The sequence below is a fragment of the Malaclemys terrapin genome, chromosome 1 (genome assembly GCF_027887155.1).
Source record: "Malaclemys terrapin pileata isolate rMalTer1 chromosome 1, rMalTer1.hap1, whole genome shotgun sequence".
Lineage (NCBI taxonomy): Eukaryota > Metazoa > Chordata > Testudines > Emydidae > Malaclemys > Malaclemys terrapin.
Window position 1 is genome coordinate 205795103 of NC_071505.1, and position 18725 is coordinate 205813827.

The window sequence follows — 18725 nt, forward strand, 5'->3', positions numbered from 1 at the left end:
ATGTTATTCTGCATTACGTTAGAGTTAGAGAATAATATTGAAAATATTATAACACCAGTATCTAAATCAATGGTACATCCTTACTTGGATACTGTAATTTTATTCCGTTATAGAAGAAATAGAAAGGTTCAGAGAAGGACAATAGAAATTTTAAATGCCTTAATCCCTTAACATGAGTATATTCTATTGACTTCAGCAGGGATACCTCTGTGAATAGGGATTATTCACATGAGCAAGGGTTTGCAGGATCAGACCCTTACTTGGGCAATTTGTTTATTATACCTCCTTGTGGCATGGTGTATACATTGATTGCACAATGTTGTACCTAAATAATTAATACATGCATATACTTTATGCCCACATGAAATAAGAAGTATAAGTCTTAATGCTCAGTGTGCAGTTTTCACAGGATTCTGTAACAACAAAGTAGTCTTCAGGAGGGGAGAAACTACCCAGTCACTGTTGGATGGAATATGGATTCATAGGAAGACACTGATAGTACCACTATAAAACAGTCCATTCATGTTAATTGTCCCTTTTCTTCTACTTGAAACAGAGACCTTCAAATCCTTTGCTGTTAGTGCCAGTGCATGCTCTTTGGGATTGAGAGGAAGGTGGAGTCTGCATTTATTTTTTCACGTGGCGAAACAGAGTTACTAAGGTCTAGTCAGAGGGCTGAGGAGATTCATATAGTGCTAGAGGGAAATTTTAATTTTCTTTCTGCTTCCTCCAAAACTGCTCAACCCTCTCCACTCCAATTCTGCTGGTGGTGTAAGAGTGCTGTCACCCATAAGCTGCCAGCTTGCTCCTCCCTTGCAGGCAGTCCAATCAGCAGCCTTCCCCACTATGCCTAAAATACCACTTTGGAGCAGGGAGCTAGCTGCCAGCCGGAGAAGCACTCTTGTATTAAGCAGAATTAAGAAACATCAGCCCATTGCTCTTATCAGCTCTCAGCTCTGCGCTCAGTCTGAGGCCATATACTTCAGAAGAAAGTGAGGGAGCGAAACGGAGATGCCGAGCAATGTGGGCAGAGTCTAGGCAGACAGTGGGTGGCTAGGGAAAATGGGCAGGAGAAAAGATGAGTTGGACAGGTAGCAGGAAGGAAGTACCAAATGTGGACTCTGTCAAGCAGGAGTCTTGGCAAAGCCTCAAAGGAGACACTGATCTATTTCAGCTAGACCCTTCCAAACAGAACTACTACAGAAATAAAAATGAAAAACACATCAAGCAACGTTGGAGGTTTTTGTCACACTGGAATCTGTGAGATGCCCTCCACAAGATATAAGGGTGTATTGACCTGCTTTTGAGCATCCTACAGAATTTGTCTGTAAAATGTCTGTAAAAAAATGTTCAGTTCATCCATATTACCCTTGGAATAGTGCTGAGGATGGTGTGCCATACAGTACTGAGGTGTTTGTGAGGACGGAGGAGCTGTTCAATTTAGATGCTTATAGTACACATACTTGTCTTGTGAATTGTTTGTAGGTCTCTAATATGTATAATTTTATGCTGAAGATTTTTTACAATTGGGTTATTCAGTAAAAAAAAAACAATATTTGCAGCCTTCCATGTGACATAAAGACAAAGGAACAGAAGGAAAGTTGTGAATTATGGCTGTTGAGTAGATTGACCAATGTGCCAGAGGAGGTCAGCTTCTTGAGGAAATAGTTTTCTCTGGTACTCAGATTCATTCCATATTAATCCACAAAGGGAAATTTTCATATTTTTTTAACGCAAGTTTTATGCTGGAGTCACTAGCATACCTTCTACTTTGCATTGGATTTTCCCAACCAATTCATCATGTTAAAAAAAAATTGGTATAGCTGAAAGGGGGAAAAATGTGGTAGATTAGACCCCATCCACGGTATGATTTAATGCCTTTGTAAGTGTTTTATGCCTTTTCAGGAACAGGACAGGAGGAGGGAGATGTTCAAAAAACAACCCCATTTCTTTTTTCCTAAATATTAATTATGTCCTTCCCAGTCACCTGTTAAGAGGAGACAGATATTTGATACGCCCCAGAATGGAAGCAAGTTCCTGACATAGTGATATAATTTTCCCAAATGAGCATTTGAAAGGGGCCTCTCAGGGAAGAACCCATATCTAATTAAGGATATTTGGGAGACACCTCATCTAAATCCCCTCTATCTCACCTCTATCGTTGCAGATCCTGATTGGGTTGTAGAAGCTTATCCTTGGACATTATTGGGTTTTTAAGAATTAAGATGTGGAAGTTTAATTTTTACTTCCTGCACTCTCTTTGGATTTATCCTATTTTAATATACTATGTTGCCTTCAGCTTCCCTACTGAGCCTTGGACATATTGAGGAAGTATGACTGTCAGGAATATTAAAAGGTCTAAGTAGAGAAACTGAAAGGGACATCCCCAGGCATCCCAGAATTTACACTGAACGCACAATGAAGCAGAATTATTGGCATTTCAGCAATATTCTATAGATACTCATGCATTATCAGTAGACACATTTTGAGTCAAGGTGATAGAGTGGAGATAAATTATTCATGGTCTTCATCACAAACACCCAGAAATCGTCAAAGCCTTGGTCTGCTAGAACCTATTATTTATTTTATTTTATTTATTTATGCCTGTGAGTAGACTGCTTGGGCTGCAATTGACAATACTACCACTACCGCAAGTTTCCTCCAGCCACAGGCCACCAGAAGGTTAGCACAATAGATGGTTTCACATACAGGCAGCTGGCACTGTAGTGGCAGAAGTAGGGGGACTTACATTCACCCTCACTATGGGTAGCACCTCTCCAAAGCAGATGTGAAACAACTTGTGGAAGGGCAGAAAGAGAGGAACAGGAAACTTTTTTGATATGAGAAGCAGCACCAGAGGAGACTTCAAAGAGGAAAAGGAAGGGAAGAACCAGAGAGAAGAAGTGAGATTAGAGGTTCTGAAGCTACATTCACTGACACTTGTAATGTGCTTTGGGATTCTTGGATGGAAGACAGAATAGAAATAAAAAAAAATATTATTTATATATTACTTTACATAGTGTACAGTCAATCCACATAATTCTCTGTCAGGATTTAATGGAGTGACTGGATGAATAATTTCAGAACCACTCACAACATCTGGAGTTTTGAAAGCTTAATATAATAAGGCAATTTTAAATATCTTTAAGGGTCAGGAAACAATTCTGTCCTCTTCCCTTTCAGTCCTGCAGTGCACACCATTCCATTTCTTGGTGAAATATGGAGGATTTCACCGTCCTCTGAAACATCAAGAACTAACCACTTTTGGGGACAGAGAGTTAGACTATATGGCTCAAAGTTCTGATCTAGAATGGCCAACCCTATGTTGTGAACATAGATGGCACATTCAGCAAAAGTCAGTGTCAGTGGTACTCAGTATATTAATTATTTCAGGCTGTTACATTAATATCTGTGGCATGTGTACTGAACACAACGTCTTACATATCATAGCAGCAATTAAACAGTTAAATTTCCCTCCAGAAAATGAATGAGCATGGCTAACTTGCCGGATCATTTCTAAGCAAACTTGATTAACCAGGTGATGTTTTTGAAAGGATGTGCAATTTAAGTTAAAAGGGGTGTTTGTTCTATTTCCTTATAAATAAACTGGGTTAAAGTAGTAGTAACCTTAACACATGTTATTTCCTGTGGAATTAATGACTAGCTGAGGTTAATGGGCCTCTGCTTTACCTTAAGCCATCAGTTCTCTCCACTAGTTATTAATTCCGCAGGAAATGACTTGTGCCTCAATCGTTATTGCTTAAGTATTGTAGGACTGTTATCATTGTCAAGGTTATTACAGTGTTTTTGTTTTGTTTATTTGCTTTTTAACAACCGTTTATGTTTCATTTTTTTTTCTTCTAAAATGTTGATGTTGCAGAAAGTTAAAGATCGCCTGGGGAGCTTCTCAGGTCAGATTGAGGTGATTCGCAGCAAGAAGACATCAGCTTTGCAAAGTGCCACACCTGGGGAAGCTGCAAAGATACAGGAAAAGCTGACTCAGCTTAACTTCCAATGGGAAAAAGTTAACAAGCTGTACAGGGACCGACAGGCGTAAGTAACTTCTTTATATTGTTATTGATGGTGAAGCTCATTAACATTTGGCTTACTGGTGTGATTGTGCCTGCTTTTGTTATCTAACAGGACCATACATATAATTTTTAAATTTAAATTCAAAGCAATTTTGTAAAATCTAAAAATATTTTGTCCAATTACCATTTCTGTTGCACTTTATATACTGTATATAATTGCCATGTGTGTGCGTGGCCATTTGCAGACAACTAAAACTCATATACCTCTCCCCTGAAGATTTTACAGTCTTAAGGCACTGATCAGACAACTTTCCCATGCAAGAAAACCCCTTGTGCTCAATGAAAACACTATTGATTTCAGGATCTGACCCTATAGTGGGGTATAGTTTTGAAAAAATCCATTCCAGTTTTAGAGATGTTACAGGTTACAGGATTATTCCCCACTTGAAGTCCAAGGAATGAGTCTGGAATTGGTAATAACTCTATGCCCAGAATATAATCTTTTTAAATGCACCCACTGTATATTTGATATTAGACAGCAAGGGAAGTCAATAAACAAAGGTATGGGAAAAGGTAGTGGAGCAATAACACAGTGGTGATCAATCATGAGATCTATTTATTTAAGTACATATATTTTTATTTTGTTTGGAATGTGGGTTGAAGTGGAAATCAGGTTATGATGGGGAAAGTAGCCAAACCCGCCTTACTGATTAAAGTCTTGTTTGTGCTAGTAATATAGCATATGTCTAGCAATCCAGTAATTCATTTTATGCCCCATATACAAATCTATATTTAAAGCTTTTGGCATCCTTTACTAAAATGTCTAGGTTCCTGTAAGTCTTCCTTAAAATGTATAATTGGATGAGATACCAGATGTCATTGGAGATGTACCAAAACTATGCACAAATGTCTCTGCCACTTGGGATATATCAAGTACTTGAGTAGCAGGTGTACTTTAAAGCTAGCAATTAAGTTTACCTTAATTAAAAGCTTGTAGCTTCAGAGTTCAAAACTTTTACTGCGTTACCACAGAATAGTACATGGTGATTCTTTTGAGACTCTCATTTGGAGACTATGATTCTAGTTTTGAAAATCCTTACACGTGTGAGTGATGCCATTGGAAGTATTCGTATGAGTGTTTGTAGGATTGGACCTTATGTCGTGGATTTATATCAAGATAATACTGTCAAAATACTGTTTAGTCCTAGTCTTTAGAAATTCTTCTTGATAATTACTGCAACTGTTCCCATCTACCCCAGAACAAGGAGTTTGAAGTTTGCTGTAATGTCACTTTCCTCCTAATTTCATTTTTAGATGTGCTGATACAGTGTCCCGTCAGGTAGTCATCAGCATATTATACTATCTGAAGAAGTGCATAAAGTGTTTCCAAAACACTTACTGGGGGAAGAGGAGGAGAATCTCATTTATACTAAAAATCTCATTTATAATTCAGAACTATTACTATCATATAAATGGGTTAAGGGGGTGAACCCATGGGAGCAGTGAGAAGGAGAAAAAATGCTTTACTGAATTGCGGACTAACTCTTTAGTTTGTCCGATCAGCCAAACCTAAGTAAACTAACTGGAATATGGTGTTTATTAAAAATGAATTGACAGTGGCAGATATAATTTAGATTGTGTAGAGGTGTACTTCTAGATAGCCATCCAGTAACCAACTTTTGTTTCGGTTTATGCTTTGTTTTGGAGGATAAGCCAAGGAGGAAAATCAGGGAGAGTTGTAGTGGAAAGAATAATTCACTAATCCTTGTGATGTCATTGCTGTTTGGCTTCATCCTCTAAAGTGTAAATTAGAGAGACAGATGGGAAGGTTTCCAGGGTGTATGTTTGGTGCTTTTTGTTGTTGTTTTTTATTTGTTTTTTAAATAAGATAATTCAGCACTGGCTGCACTAACTAGGATTCTTCTGTTTGTCACAATGCCATTTGCAGCAGTGAAGATGAGGTATAAGTGCAGACTGGTAGCAGGTAACACAGTTTTTTCAAAGCTCAGCTTCAGCCAAATTCTTATATTCCACACTAATAAAATGAATGTTCAGTACCTTTTTGAGAGTCCCTCCCCACCCCGTATACAGTGATGGATTAGCCTGGCTAATTGGGGGCCCCTGGAAAAATGGGTGCCTGCCAGCCAACCTGGCACTCCTGTTGGGGAATGGGGTGGGGGCGTAGGGACTTGTGCCACTCTGCCAGTCCTCTCGGTGCTTCTGCTGGGGTCCGGGGTTAGGACACCCCTCCGCCCTGACCTTTCTCCCTGGCAGGAGTGCCAGGACGGGAGAGTCGGGCAAGTGCCCATGGCAGGAGCATGGGCGGGTGCAGGGGGACTGCAGGCAGAAAGGGTGAAGTGGGCCCCATGAAACCATAATCTGCCTCTATCTGTATAAATATTCTTGCACTGCTCTGCATGGGCTCATATAAATATTCTTGCACTGTTCCATCGTGAGGGAATAGCGTCAAAGGGTGAAAGCTGGGGATTGGAAGTCAACTCCTCCAATATTTTATTCCTAGCACTGTCATCATTTCCTCTGTGCCTCAATTTACCCATATGTAAGATCTACTGTAATAATATTTAGTTCCACTGAGGGCTGTTTTGAGATTATATTAATATCTGCAAAATGTTTTGCGATCATGAGATGAAGGGCAAAGTCTGATTATTTATTATTATTTTCCAACTGCAGTTTTCTTAGTTTTGTCCTATTTTGGTATGATTGACTATGATTATAACCTGTGATCAGTTCAACTGCTTTCTGGAATTGCACGGTTTTTTAAATATCTTTTGCTTGCTGTGTTAGTTTCAACTTTCTTTTTTAAATCTGATTTTTTTTTTCAGAACACGTATTTTGTGAGGTGGATTTGGGCTGCACAAAAATTCTGAGGAGGATATGACCTTTAGCATTTTGCTTCTACCTATCTGTGTATATAAGGGGTAAAAGTATCATCACAATTATACCCATGAGACTTGTATCCAACATACATTCTTAATGCTGAAGTCTTAGGACAGTTTTCAAAGTATTATTGAAGAAATATCTTCTTTCGCTTTCAAATTCAATTGATTGGTGGGTGGATGTGCAAATGAAAAGGTGCAGATTCTGGGTTGAAAGGTGGCTGCAACAAGCTAATACACACATCCCTGAGTAACTCATGTTCCTGAATTTTAGAAAGTTATGGAGTTTTAGTGAAACAGATGTTTCCACTTCTACAAGTGGAGACTAAAATAATGTTATTCCAGTAGGTGGAGGTGAGGTAAAAACAATATATATTACAATGATCTTGTAGTTCTTAACACACATCCTGCTCCAGATCCCATAGATGTCAATGGAAAGATTCCTACTGACTTCAGTGAGCTTTGGATTTGGCTAATATATATAGGTTTCAGAGTAGCAGCCGTGTTAGTCTGTATCCGCAAAAAGAACAGGAGTACTTGTGGCACCTTAGAAACTAACAAATTTATTAGAGCATAAGCTTTCGTGGACTACAGCCCACTTCTTCGGATGCATACCTAATATATATAGTTTCTTGTTGTTCCCATATCCTCTGTCATATTTTAAGTTCCATTTTGTTGAAATTTTCTACTTGAACTCACGTTTTGGACAATATTTTTTTTTCCTTTCTGAAACATGGCTTGCGACAGAACTTTGTGACAGAAATTGAGGAAAACACTCACCAAGCATAGGTGCTGGAACTAGGGGTGCTGCCTCACCCCCTGACTTGAAGTGGTTTCTATTACATACAGGGTTTGCAGTTTGGTTCAATGGTTCTCAGCACCCCCACTATACAAATTGTTCCAGAGCCCATCACCAAATGCCACTCAGTATATTTTCAGTATCCTGTTTATAATGAAGGGAAGCTGCTTTAAGCAGTGTACCTTTTATTGGACATACTAGCTTAACACTACTGTTGTAGGGGTCACACCAGCTACTAAGATCTTGTTTCAACTCTTGTAGTAGGCTGCCACATTTAACTGACAGAGTTTCATGCTTCCCAAAACTCCTTGCTTTGCAGGTACAGCTGGGTAGGTCTGACAAACTGGAAAATTGCCCAGTGTGATGCGTTAGATAGTTAATTATTTTACTTACTAATCAGCTTTCTTCCCCTCAGTATAGTAGGTGCATTGCGGAATTTTCCAAGGCACCCATAATTGAGTATCTGGGCACACGTTTTATATTTTAGATCAGTTTGCTCCTCCAAAATTTCCCCCAAAATAGAGAAATTATACACCGCAACTCCCACCACTACATCACACCTTAGCAGCTGTATTAAACCTTAGGAGAGAATCAAAAATGGGACATACGGTACCTGGCAATTGACTGTCAAAAGCAGGTTTTAGAATTCTACAGCATTTTAAACAGCTTGAACAGGGAAAGTGGCTGCATTCAGAAGCTTCCAGCAATAAACACTGGTGGCAGGCCACTAAAAACATCCTGCACTTATTTCTCACTAGCTGCATGCTGAGGACATTCATTCAAGCACAGTTACCTTAACACTGATCCAGGGATTGTTTTAATTTTTTTAAATTTTTAATGTGTTGGAGAATTTTGTAGATTTCAATATCTAAATATATACACATCATATAATTACTATGTCATAGAATATTTTAGTAATGCACTTATAATTGTTTCTCGACAATCATGTTCTGTAGGTAGATTAATAGGAAAATACACTGCTCTACAGCCAAAATGCTTCTGAAATAAATGTAGTCAAACTTTACTAATTCTGGGTCACTGAGAACGAAAATGATGCTTAAAATTGTCGATTGGCTCTAGTTTTCAAGATATGCTGTTGGGTCAGTATATACAACCCTTGACTTGGGAATGGCGGAGGATAAGTGAGTTATAAAGGGAAGGGATCTCAGTTTAAACCAGAAATGACTAAAATTCATCTTTGACTGGATCTATGAATAAATCTCTGACTGGGTTTGGACAGTACTTGCTTTTTAGGCAAAACAATGAATGATGCAATCTGAAGCTGGTATTGCATCATACATGATATGAATTGCATCATGTTATTCCTAGAAGTCATGGAAGATGCAATCATAACAAAGCTTACATCACTCTGCTGAACAAATTGCCCTATATCAGCTCTAGAAATCATACAGTGTCATGCTCTCTTATTTGTCAGTGTTTGATTTTGCAAAGGGACACATTTCTGTTTAGCCAAAGTGAGCAGAGATGCCTCGTACTTGTGTGAACAGTGCAGATAACTTCTGCTATGTTTGTGGTGAAGTGACTTTTGCATCACAAAAGCGCAGTATAACCACTATGGTTAAGAAAGCCTACCACCTTTATTTTGGCTGCAAAATTGGAGATCAGGACAAGAGGTGGGCCCCACACATATGCTGCAACCCTTGTGCAACAAATCTTCACCGGTGGTTGAACAGGAAAAGGAAATCTATGCCTTTTGCAGTGCCAATGATTTGGAGAGATCCAACAGATCATACCAGCAATTGTTACTTCTGCATGGTGCCTCCAGTTGGGAAAGGTGTGTCAAAGAAGAAAAAGTGGACCGTGCATTATCCAAACATTCCATCAGCTATACGCCCAGTACCCCACGGAGAAGGACTGCCGGTTCCTGATGCACCAGAATCATTCTCACTTGAGTCAGACGAGGAAGAGGAAGAAGATGAAACTTCTGGTCCTGAACCATCAATGTCACAGGACCCACATTTTCTCCCATCCTCCTCTGAACCAGACCTCATAACACAAGGTGAACTGAATGACCTTGTCAGGGATTTGGAACTACCCAAGAGTAAGGCAGAGCTGTTGGGCTCCAGACTACAGCAGTGGAATCTCCTGGCAGGTGATGTTAGGGTTTCCATGTTCTGTGACCGTCAAAAGGATCTTGTCCCATTCTTCTTCATGGAAGGTGATCTTGTAGCCTGCAACAACATCGATGGTGTGATGGCAGCCCTCAACATCGTTCACAATCCAGATGAGTGGAGACTGTTCATTGATTCATCGAAGACGAGTCTTAAAGCTGTTTTATTGCATAATGGCAATGTTTTGCCATCAATTCCAGTTGGTCATGCAGTCCATATGAAGGAAACCTATGACAACATGAAACAACTTTTGAGGTGCATAAACTATGACCAACATCAGTGGCAGCTCTGTGGCAATTTGAAGGTTGTTGCTCTCTTGCTTGGTCTGCAGACTGGATACACAAAGTACTGCTGTTTTCTCTGTGAATGGGATAGTCATGCAAGAGATTCCCACTACATCAAGAAAGATTGGCCACTCCGACAGTCATTGGAGCCTGGGAGGAAAAGTGTTCAGCATCCACCACTTGTTGAATCAAGGAAGATTTTGTTACCACCCTTACGCATCAAGCTGGGTCTGATGAAGAACTTTGTCAAGACCATTGACAAAACACAAGCAGCTTTCAAGTATCTCCGTGGAAAATTTCCAAGGTTAAGTGAAGCTAAGATAAAGGAAGGTGTCTTTGTTGGTCCTCAGATTCGTGAACTTCTTCGAGATGATGCATTTGACCATGCACTGCGTGGCAAGGAAAAGACGGCATGGAAAGCCTTCCAGTTAGTGGCAATAAATTTTCTCGGAAACAACAAGGCAGACAACTACAGGTTGTTGGTGGAAAACCTCCTCAAGGCATACAAAAGCCTTTGTTGCAACATGTCACTAAAGATACATTTTTTGTACTCTCATCTAGATTTTTTTCCACCGAACTGCGGAGCAGTGAGCAACGAGCACGGCAAGCGATTTTACTAGGACATTGCAACAAAGGAGAATCACTGTCAGGGTAAATGGAGCCCATCAATGCTTGCAGACTATTGCTGGACAGTGACAAGAGATGCTCCATTTAATGAATACAAGAGACAAGCCAAGAAGCGCCGAGTAGACACTGAATAGGACTAAACTATGTACAGAATAGTTTTTTGCCTTTTGTTTCATAATAAATTTTATTTATATAACCCTTTTGCTGATTTTTAAAGTGTTACATAAACAGGACAGGTGAAATATTATCATGTAAAGCAACCATACACACATGAAAAGACCTACGTTTACAATTTATGAATAAAACTCTATTATCTACACAATATACATAGACATAAAATGTAAAAACTTAAATATCTTAGAAACAGTAGCCAATCAGTTGTTTTGTCATATTTGAATTCAGCACATCAAAATACATAATAAATAGCACATTTTATCTCTGAAGCAGACGACTTCTCAAAAATTGTAGACCAGTGATGATATTTATTTTTAGTGAAATTTGTGTGTACATATTTATTGTGAGACTAACTTAGGGGGACTGTGATGGTATATGCATTTCTTTATACTTGGATTAGAGTAATAGGTTTGCTAATTGAGTGGACAATGTAAGATTGTTTATGTCCTTAATTTACTTTACTTGCTTTCACCTTACTGTAAGTGATGTGATAGGCAATAACACTGTTGTCACTATGCAACTGTATCTGGTTTTTGAAACAAAATTGTTTGTGTTTGAAATTTCATGTTTTTTTTTTCCTTTTTGCATGTGTACATCTTTTTCTTCTTGTTTTCTTTCCCCCTTACCCCATTGAGTGCTGATAAATGAAGAAGCAGTTATTTTTAAAATTTTATGGTATAAATAGTGAATCTGATCCTTAAATTAAAGGTGTGAGCAGAACTGGCCAAACTAAGGCCCACATACTGCAAACAGGTGTGCTAACTGAAGGTAATTAATGCTCCAGGTAAACTGCAGGAGCCTCAGGCTATGTACACAGTAGCTTATGTCGGTATAAATTATGTCATTCAGGGGTGTGAATAAGACACCCCCTGAGTGACAAGTTATAGTGACCTAAGTGCTGGTGTAGACAGCACTGTTGGCAGGAGAGCTTCTCTTGCTGACATGGCTACTGCCGCTTGTGAGGGCTGGAGAAATGAAGTCGAAGGGAGAGCTCTCTCCCATCAGCTTAGACCATCTGCACTAGCAGCGCTACAGCGATGCAGCTGCACTCCTGTAAATTCTGTAGTGTAGCCCTAGTAGGTCTCTCAAGGAAACGCTGCATAGTTGGAGTCCATACTAGGACATCTGTTTGTAGTGTTGGGGCTAATAATGACTCTTACTGAATCCTGCCTCATTCCAAGCACACCTGCGAAGATCTGTATTTAGACAAGAATACATCTTCATCACGACCCTATGTTCACTTCCAGTGCTGATAAAATCAAATTAAGCATCAGACCAAGAGAAGAATGTAGTTCTCTTGGTTCTACAGCTAGCCTCTAACCCAAAATGCCTTGTAGCTAAGTCAATGAAATGGTGTTTCTTAGTTACCACATCAGAAAAATGTAGCTAGTAATTCTTTGCAGTTAAACACTGCATTTTAATATCAAGGCATTCTACATAGGGAGTGTGACGGAGTTTATGTATCCCACATTGGAACTGAAGGGTTTAAGAAGCAACTCTGGGCCCAGGTGATCCTCCCCAGCCACACCTGCAGAGCATGCTCCTGATGGAGGTGGCGCTAAAAGGGAGCCAGACAGATCCGAAGAGGTCTGACAGGTTAGGGAGAGAGTCCTACCCTGAGATCTCCTGAAGAAAGGTGCTGCAGAAGCCTTCTCCCAAACAGAGAGCCTGCCGGAATAACAGAAGGGTCAGTTATTCTCATTTATTTTATAAGACCCTGTTTTCAGTTGCTTAAAACTTTTCCAGATTTTAACTGTTCAGGCTGAAATTTTCCATGCTGTGTGTCAGCCTAAAGATGAAAGTTTTTGGAAAAACTCAGCCAAATTAATTAAGCCATTTTTAAGAACAAGGGTTGGGGGAAATGGTTTTTTGCCCATGTTAAAAAAAGCTTGAGGTCTTTTCTTTCAAATGCTATAGTGCCCCCTTGCTTCAGAGAAGTGATTTAAATTTTTCAGGGGCTGGACTTTGCATCATGGGATGTGCCTTTTGCCATCCACTTATAAGTCTGACCAAATTTTGCTGTTATAATCATTTGAAAAGAATGGCTGTTTGCCCATGTTCAGTAGAGACTTGCTAGAGCTTAAATCTTCAAAATTATCAAAAATCTTCAAAGATTCCATCCTCATGGAGCATGGTTGAGCCTTTCACAGCTCCAGTGTGTGACAGCACTTCACATGAACATCCCCACAAAGTAACTGAGTGTGCTTTCTCCAGTCCAGGGTCACAGACAGCCTTTGCTTGTAGAGCCTGTTCCTGGCTGCTCTGGGTCAGGTCCTGGAACTGAGAGAAGTGAGCCTGTCTCTCAGGTCCTTTCTGTCACCCACTTCTTGCACCCAGGCAGTGTGCAGGGGGAACCCATCTGAGTCAAAATGGAGAGGGGACAAGAGATGGGCTTGTGGCATTGCAAGGGAGGGCTGCGGGAGTAATATAAGGACAGCCATACTGGGTCAAACCAATGACCCATGTAGCCCAGTATTCTGTCTTCCAACAGTGGCCAGTGCCAGATGCTTCAGAGGGAATGAAAAGAACAGGGCAACTACTGAGTGATCCATCCCCTGTTATCCACTACTAGCTTCTGACGGTTATAGGCTTAGGAACACCCAGATCATCGGCGTGCATCTCTGACCACTTTGGCCATCAGCCATCAAAGGACCTCTCCTCATGAACTTCTTTAATTCTTTTTTAACCCTGTTATAGTTTTGGCATTTGCAATTCTATAATGATAAGCACCATAGAAAAGCCTAAGAGGAAGTTAATATTTCTGTCTTCAGAGCAGGGTTTGAATAGTTATGGTAAATAAGGCCTGGGGCCACACATTACGGAATGAGGAGAAGACAAAATATTGAATAGCTGCTCAGTAAGTCAATACTATCCCTTCTATACACTGACTGAGGCAGGGTCCTGTGGAAACAATAGTTTGAGACCGTGTAATTAAAGACTGTATCAAAATCCATACACAAGGGGACCAAATTATGATTACATAGGCAGCCATATTCCTGCATTTCCTAACTCTTGAGTGCTTGACTTTGCAACTTTAATAATCTTCTTTTAACATAGTTTGTATCTAATATGTAGTAACGAGGACATGGTAATGAACTGACAGCCAATCAGAGTTTGGGGCACTGATGTAATATGCTCTCTCTCTAATCCACCCTTTTCAGAAGAGGTGGGCAGAAGCTTCTAAATGGTCTTGAAGGGTACATGTGACAGGGTGCAAAGCAGAAAACTGCTTAGCCAACCTTCTGTCACTCCTTCTCCAATTAAGGGAGGTGAATTGGAGCTGGGTAGATCACCTGGCCCTAACTGGGGAAGCTGGAACAGCTGCTGTCTCATCAGGCTGGGGTTGGATAAGAGCCCCAGAGGAAGGAAGTCGGGGGAGGAGCTGTAGTGGAGAAAAGGTAGTGAGGGGAAGCAGAGAGAGAGAGAGAGAGAGCTTGCTTGCTCGCTCCCTCCCTCCTGCCGGTGGACTGTAAGAAGGGGACTATGTGTATGGTGGAAAGGTGGTAGGAGCACAGCATGTAAATAAAACACCAGGTGAGCACTGCAACAAAAGGTCTCTGTGTGACTTTCTCAGCCCAGTGGGGGCAGGAGCAGGAGGGCCCAGCAGGGACTCCATTACAGTACAGCATATAGCCATCAAGGTGACAAAGGGCTGGATAACCATGTGGGGTCTGCCTCTCAAAGGCAATTATGCAGTTTCTTGGCTAGCTGAAGATGAAATAGGCTTTGGCTGGCTGCTACTGCTGCCTTTGGATTCAGAAGCAGCAGTCAGTTTGAGATTGCACCCTGAGATTGCAAGCCACTTTGAGAATAGCTAAGCAGATGCTTTTACCCGAGGGAGCAGCCATAACCTTTGCCAGTTCCTCAAATACTTACTCCTGCCAACAATCATTATGTCCATCTTAATTGGGTTGAGCCTAAGCCAGCTGGCTTTCGTCCTGGTCTGTGTCTTTGGCAAAGTGGAGAAGAAAACGAAAGCAGTTCTGATTGGGTTTGATGAACTGGCAATATAGAACAGAATATTGGCATATAGATTAAACAGTGTAGCCACAAAGCACCACCCAGTGACTTCACACATGCTGAATAACACTGGGGCAGGGCTGAAATCCATGGGATTTCACAGCTGAGAGCTTTGTAGGAGTAAAAAAGCAAATGTTCCAAACAACCCCTTTGGATCTCTCAGGAAGGAATGAGGGGAGCCACTTTAAAATGATTCCATCCTGCCCCCAGCCAAGTCCTGCAAACAAGCCAGCAGCACCTTCTGATCAGGATGTTGAATGTTGCTATTAGTGCTAGTAGTATCAATGTGCATATCTGGATTCCTTCCTGGATTACAGGACCACATAACCATGTCATGGATGGTTTGTGTTTTACTGATGACTGACTTTGCATTAAGCATTGTGAGCTGAAGTTTGGGGCCTGTGTCTGCTCTTATTGAGAGAGGTAGGGTTAACGGATAGCAAGTGTGAAAAATTGGGATGGGGATGGGATAATAGGTGCCTATATAAGACAAAGCCCTGAATATTTAGACTGTCCCTATAAAATCTGGACATCTGGTCACTCTAGGTCTCAGGTGCCACCAAAGGAACAGATACTGAGAACCTTTCACATTGGCCATATCCAGGAGCCCTTTGCTCCACATTCTGGTCCTAACAAACAGAAATTAAGTGACTTGCCAAACTCAGATTAGATACATCTAGCAGAGTCGGTATCTGAACCTAGATATCTTGAGTTCCAGTCCAATGCCTTAACCACAAGACCATCATCTATCCTGTTTTATATTGGGACTTTGACATTTGAATTGGTGTTTCCCTCTAAGGGATTATTTTTACTTGTGCCCTACAACATGTGCAGCACAGTGCAGAGGCTGGTCACAAACCCAATCCTTGCACTTGTTCTGGTAAGGGCAGGGAGGTGTGAATGAGAGGTAGGAGTCATAGACTATAAAATAGTTGTAGTATGGGCTCTTCCTTCAGATCACAGTTCCTCCAGAAGCACGCACTGAAGCGGTGCCCCTCTGTACTCCTATTGCAACAGGGATAGGTCTTACAGGCATAAGGTAACCTGGCCCTAAAGATGACTGGGAAGTGTATCCACAAAATTAAGTTTTTGACTACAAATAATATTTCTGCATATATTTGTGGGTAATCTCACATTTGAAAACAAATGTCGAGTATTTTTTTTCCTAACCTTGTTTTCACACCTCCAGAAAAATTCAAACAGTTCACATTTCTAACAATGTAGTTTCAAATGTGTGTCCATAATCACAACATAGCTATGATGCAGGTTTTGCATTATTCAGGACCAGGAGAGTATATGTTCTAGAAGCTAATTTAACTCTGCTTACTACCAGCTGAGAGATTTGTTGTTGGCTGGAATTAAAAGACTTAGGGCCTCCCTATATAATACCCATTGGTCCTTTGTGATTTTGCTTTGTCTCTACAGGAATTTTTAGTTTTTATATCAGCTTATTTTAATAAAGATGGTGGCAGAGAAAAAGAAAATAGATTGTTAGTGATTTTGACAATATTTCAGTGCCACTGCATGGAGCAGCAGACTAGGTGGGAGCATACTCCTCTGACTTAACTTTGAATTACCTTTCTCCTCCACAACCCCTTTTATTCCCCAGAATCAGTAAAAATAAGACTCAGACAAATATTTGTGATCAACTTTCTCTCTCTCTCTCTCACACACACTCATGGCATCCCTTTTTTGTTAGATTTCAGATTAATTAGATGAGCATTAGTCTAATTGGTAGCCTATGACTTTGTGGAAGATAAGTCTATACTGAGAGAGACAGAAAAGATTTCGAATAGGTGTCTGAATAAGTGATATAGAACCATAGAAATGTAGAGCTGGAAGGCATCTTGAGAAGTCAAGTCCAGACCCTTGTGCTGTGGCACGATGAAGTAAACCTAAACCAGCCCTGACAGGTGTTTGTTCAAACTTGTTTTCAAAAGCTTCCAAAGATGGGAATTCCGCAATCTTCCTTGAAAGCCTGTTAACATAAGAATGGCCATACTGGGTCAGAACAAAGGTCCATCCAGCCCAGCATCCCTGTCTGCCGACAGTGGCCAATGCCAGGTGCCCCAGAGGGAGTGAACCTAACAGGCAATGATCAAATGATCTCTCTCCTGCCATCCATTTCCACCCTCTGACAAACAGAGGCTAGGGACACCATTCCTTATCCATCCTGGCTAATAGCCATTAATGGACTTAACCTCCATAAATTTATCTAGTTCTCTTTTAAACCCTGTTATAGTCCTAGCCTTCACAACCTCCTTAGGCCAGGAGTTCCAAAGGTTGATTATACGCTGTGTGAAGAACTTCCTTTTATTTGTTTTAAACCTGCTGCCCATTAATTTCATTTGGTGGCCCCTAGTTCTTATATCATGGGAACAAGTAAATAACTTTTCCTTATTCACTTTCTCCACACTACTCATGTTTTTATATACCTTTATCATATCCCCCCTTAGTCTCCTCTTTTCCAAGCTGAAAAGTCCTAGCCTCTTTAATCTCTCCTCATATGGTACTTGTTCCAAACTCCCTAATCATTTTAGTTGCCCTTTTCTGAACCTTTTCTAATGCCACTATATCTTTTTTTGAGATGAGGAGATCACATCTGTATGCAGTATTCAAGATGTGGATGTACTATGGATTTATATAAGGGCAATAAGATATTCTCCGTCTTATTCTCGATCCCTTTTTTAATGATTCCTAACATCCTGTTTGTTTTTTTGACTGCCTCTGCACACTGCGTGGACGTCTTCAGAGAACTATCCACGATGACTCCAAGATCTCTTTCCTGATTAGTTGTAGCTAAATTAGCCCCAATCATATTATATGTATAGTTGGGGTTATTTTTTCCAATGTGCATTACTTTACATTTATCCACATTACATTTCATTTGACATTTTGTTGCCCAATCACTTAGTTTTGTGAGATCTTGTTGACGTTCTTCACAGTCTGCTTTGGTCTTAACTATCTTGAGCAGTTTAGTATTGTTTGCAAACTTTGCCACTTCAATATTTACCCCTTTCTCCAGATCATTTATGAATAAGTTGAATAGGTTTGGTTCTACGACTGACCCTTGGGGAATAATACTAGTTACCTCTCTACAGTCTGAAAATTTACCATTTATTCCAGAGCTTAACGACCGTTATAGTTTGTGGTACAGTATTACCCCCAGATCCTTTTCAGTAGTACTATCAACTAGCCAGTTATTCCCCATTTTATAGTTGTGGATTTGATTTTTCTTTCCTAAATAAAGTACTTTGAACTTGTCTTTATTGAATTTCATCTTGTTGAGTTCAGACCATTTCTCCAAATCGTTAAGGTCATTTTGAATTTTAAACCTGTCCTCCAAAATCCTTGCAACCCCTCCCAGGTTGTTGTCATATGCTAGTTTTATAAGCATACTCTCTACTCCATTATCCAAGTAATTAATGAAAACATTGAATAGTATCGGACCCAGGACTAACCCCTGTAGGACTTCAGTAGGTAGACCCTCCCAAATTAATAGCAAACCATTGATAGCTACTCTTTGAGTATGGTCTGTCAACCAGTTGTGCACCCAACTTATAGTAAATTAATCTAGACCACATTTCCCTAGTTTGCGTATGAGAATGTCATGTGGAACAGTGTTAAAAGCCATAGTATAATCAAAGTATATCATGTCTACCACTTTCCCCCATCCACTAGGTCAATAATCCTATCAAAAGAAGGAAATGAAGTTAGTTTGGCATGATTTGTTCTTGACAAATCCATGCTGACTATTCCTT

The 18725-nt window shown here is 40.3% G+C and overlaps 1 protein-coding gene across 9 annotated transcripts in view; it reads left to right on the plus strand.

The window, feature by feature from the left end:
* Positions 1-18725, plus strand: part of DMD (dystrophin) — a 2004766-nt gene that overhangs the window by 977991 nt on the left and 1008050 nt on the right. For all 9 annotated transcript variants that reach the window (XM_054005916.1, XM_054005912.1, XM_054005914.1 and 6 more), the window contains one exon: positions 3881-4053. In XM_054005916.1, coding sequence (XP_053861891.1) covers positions 3881-4053 — 173 coding nt within the window. The remainder of the gene's footprint in view (positions 1-3880; positions 4054-18725) is intronic.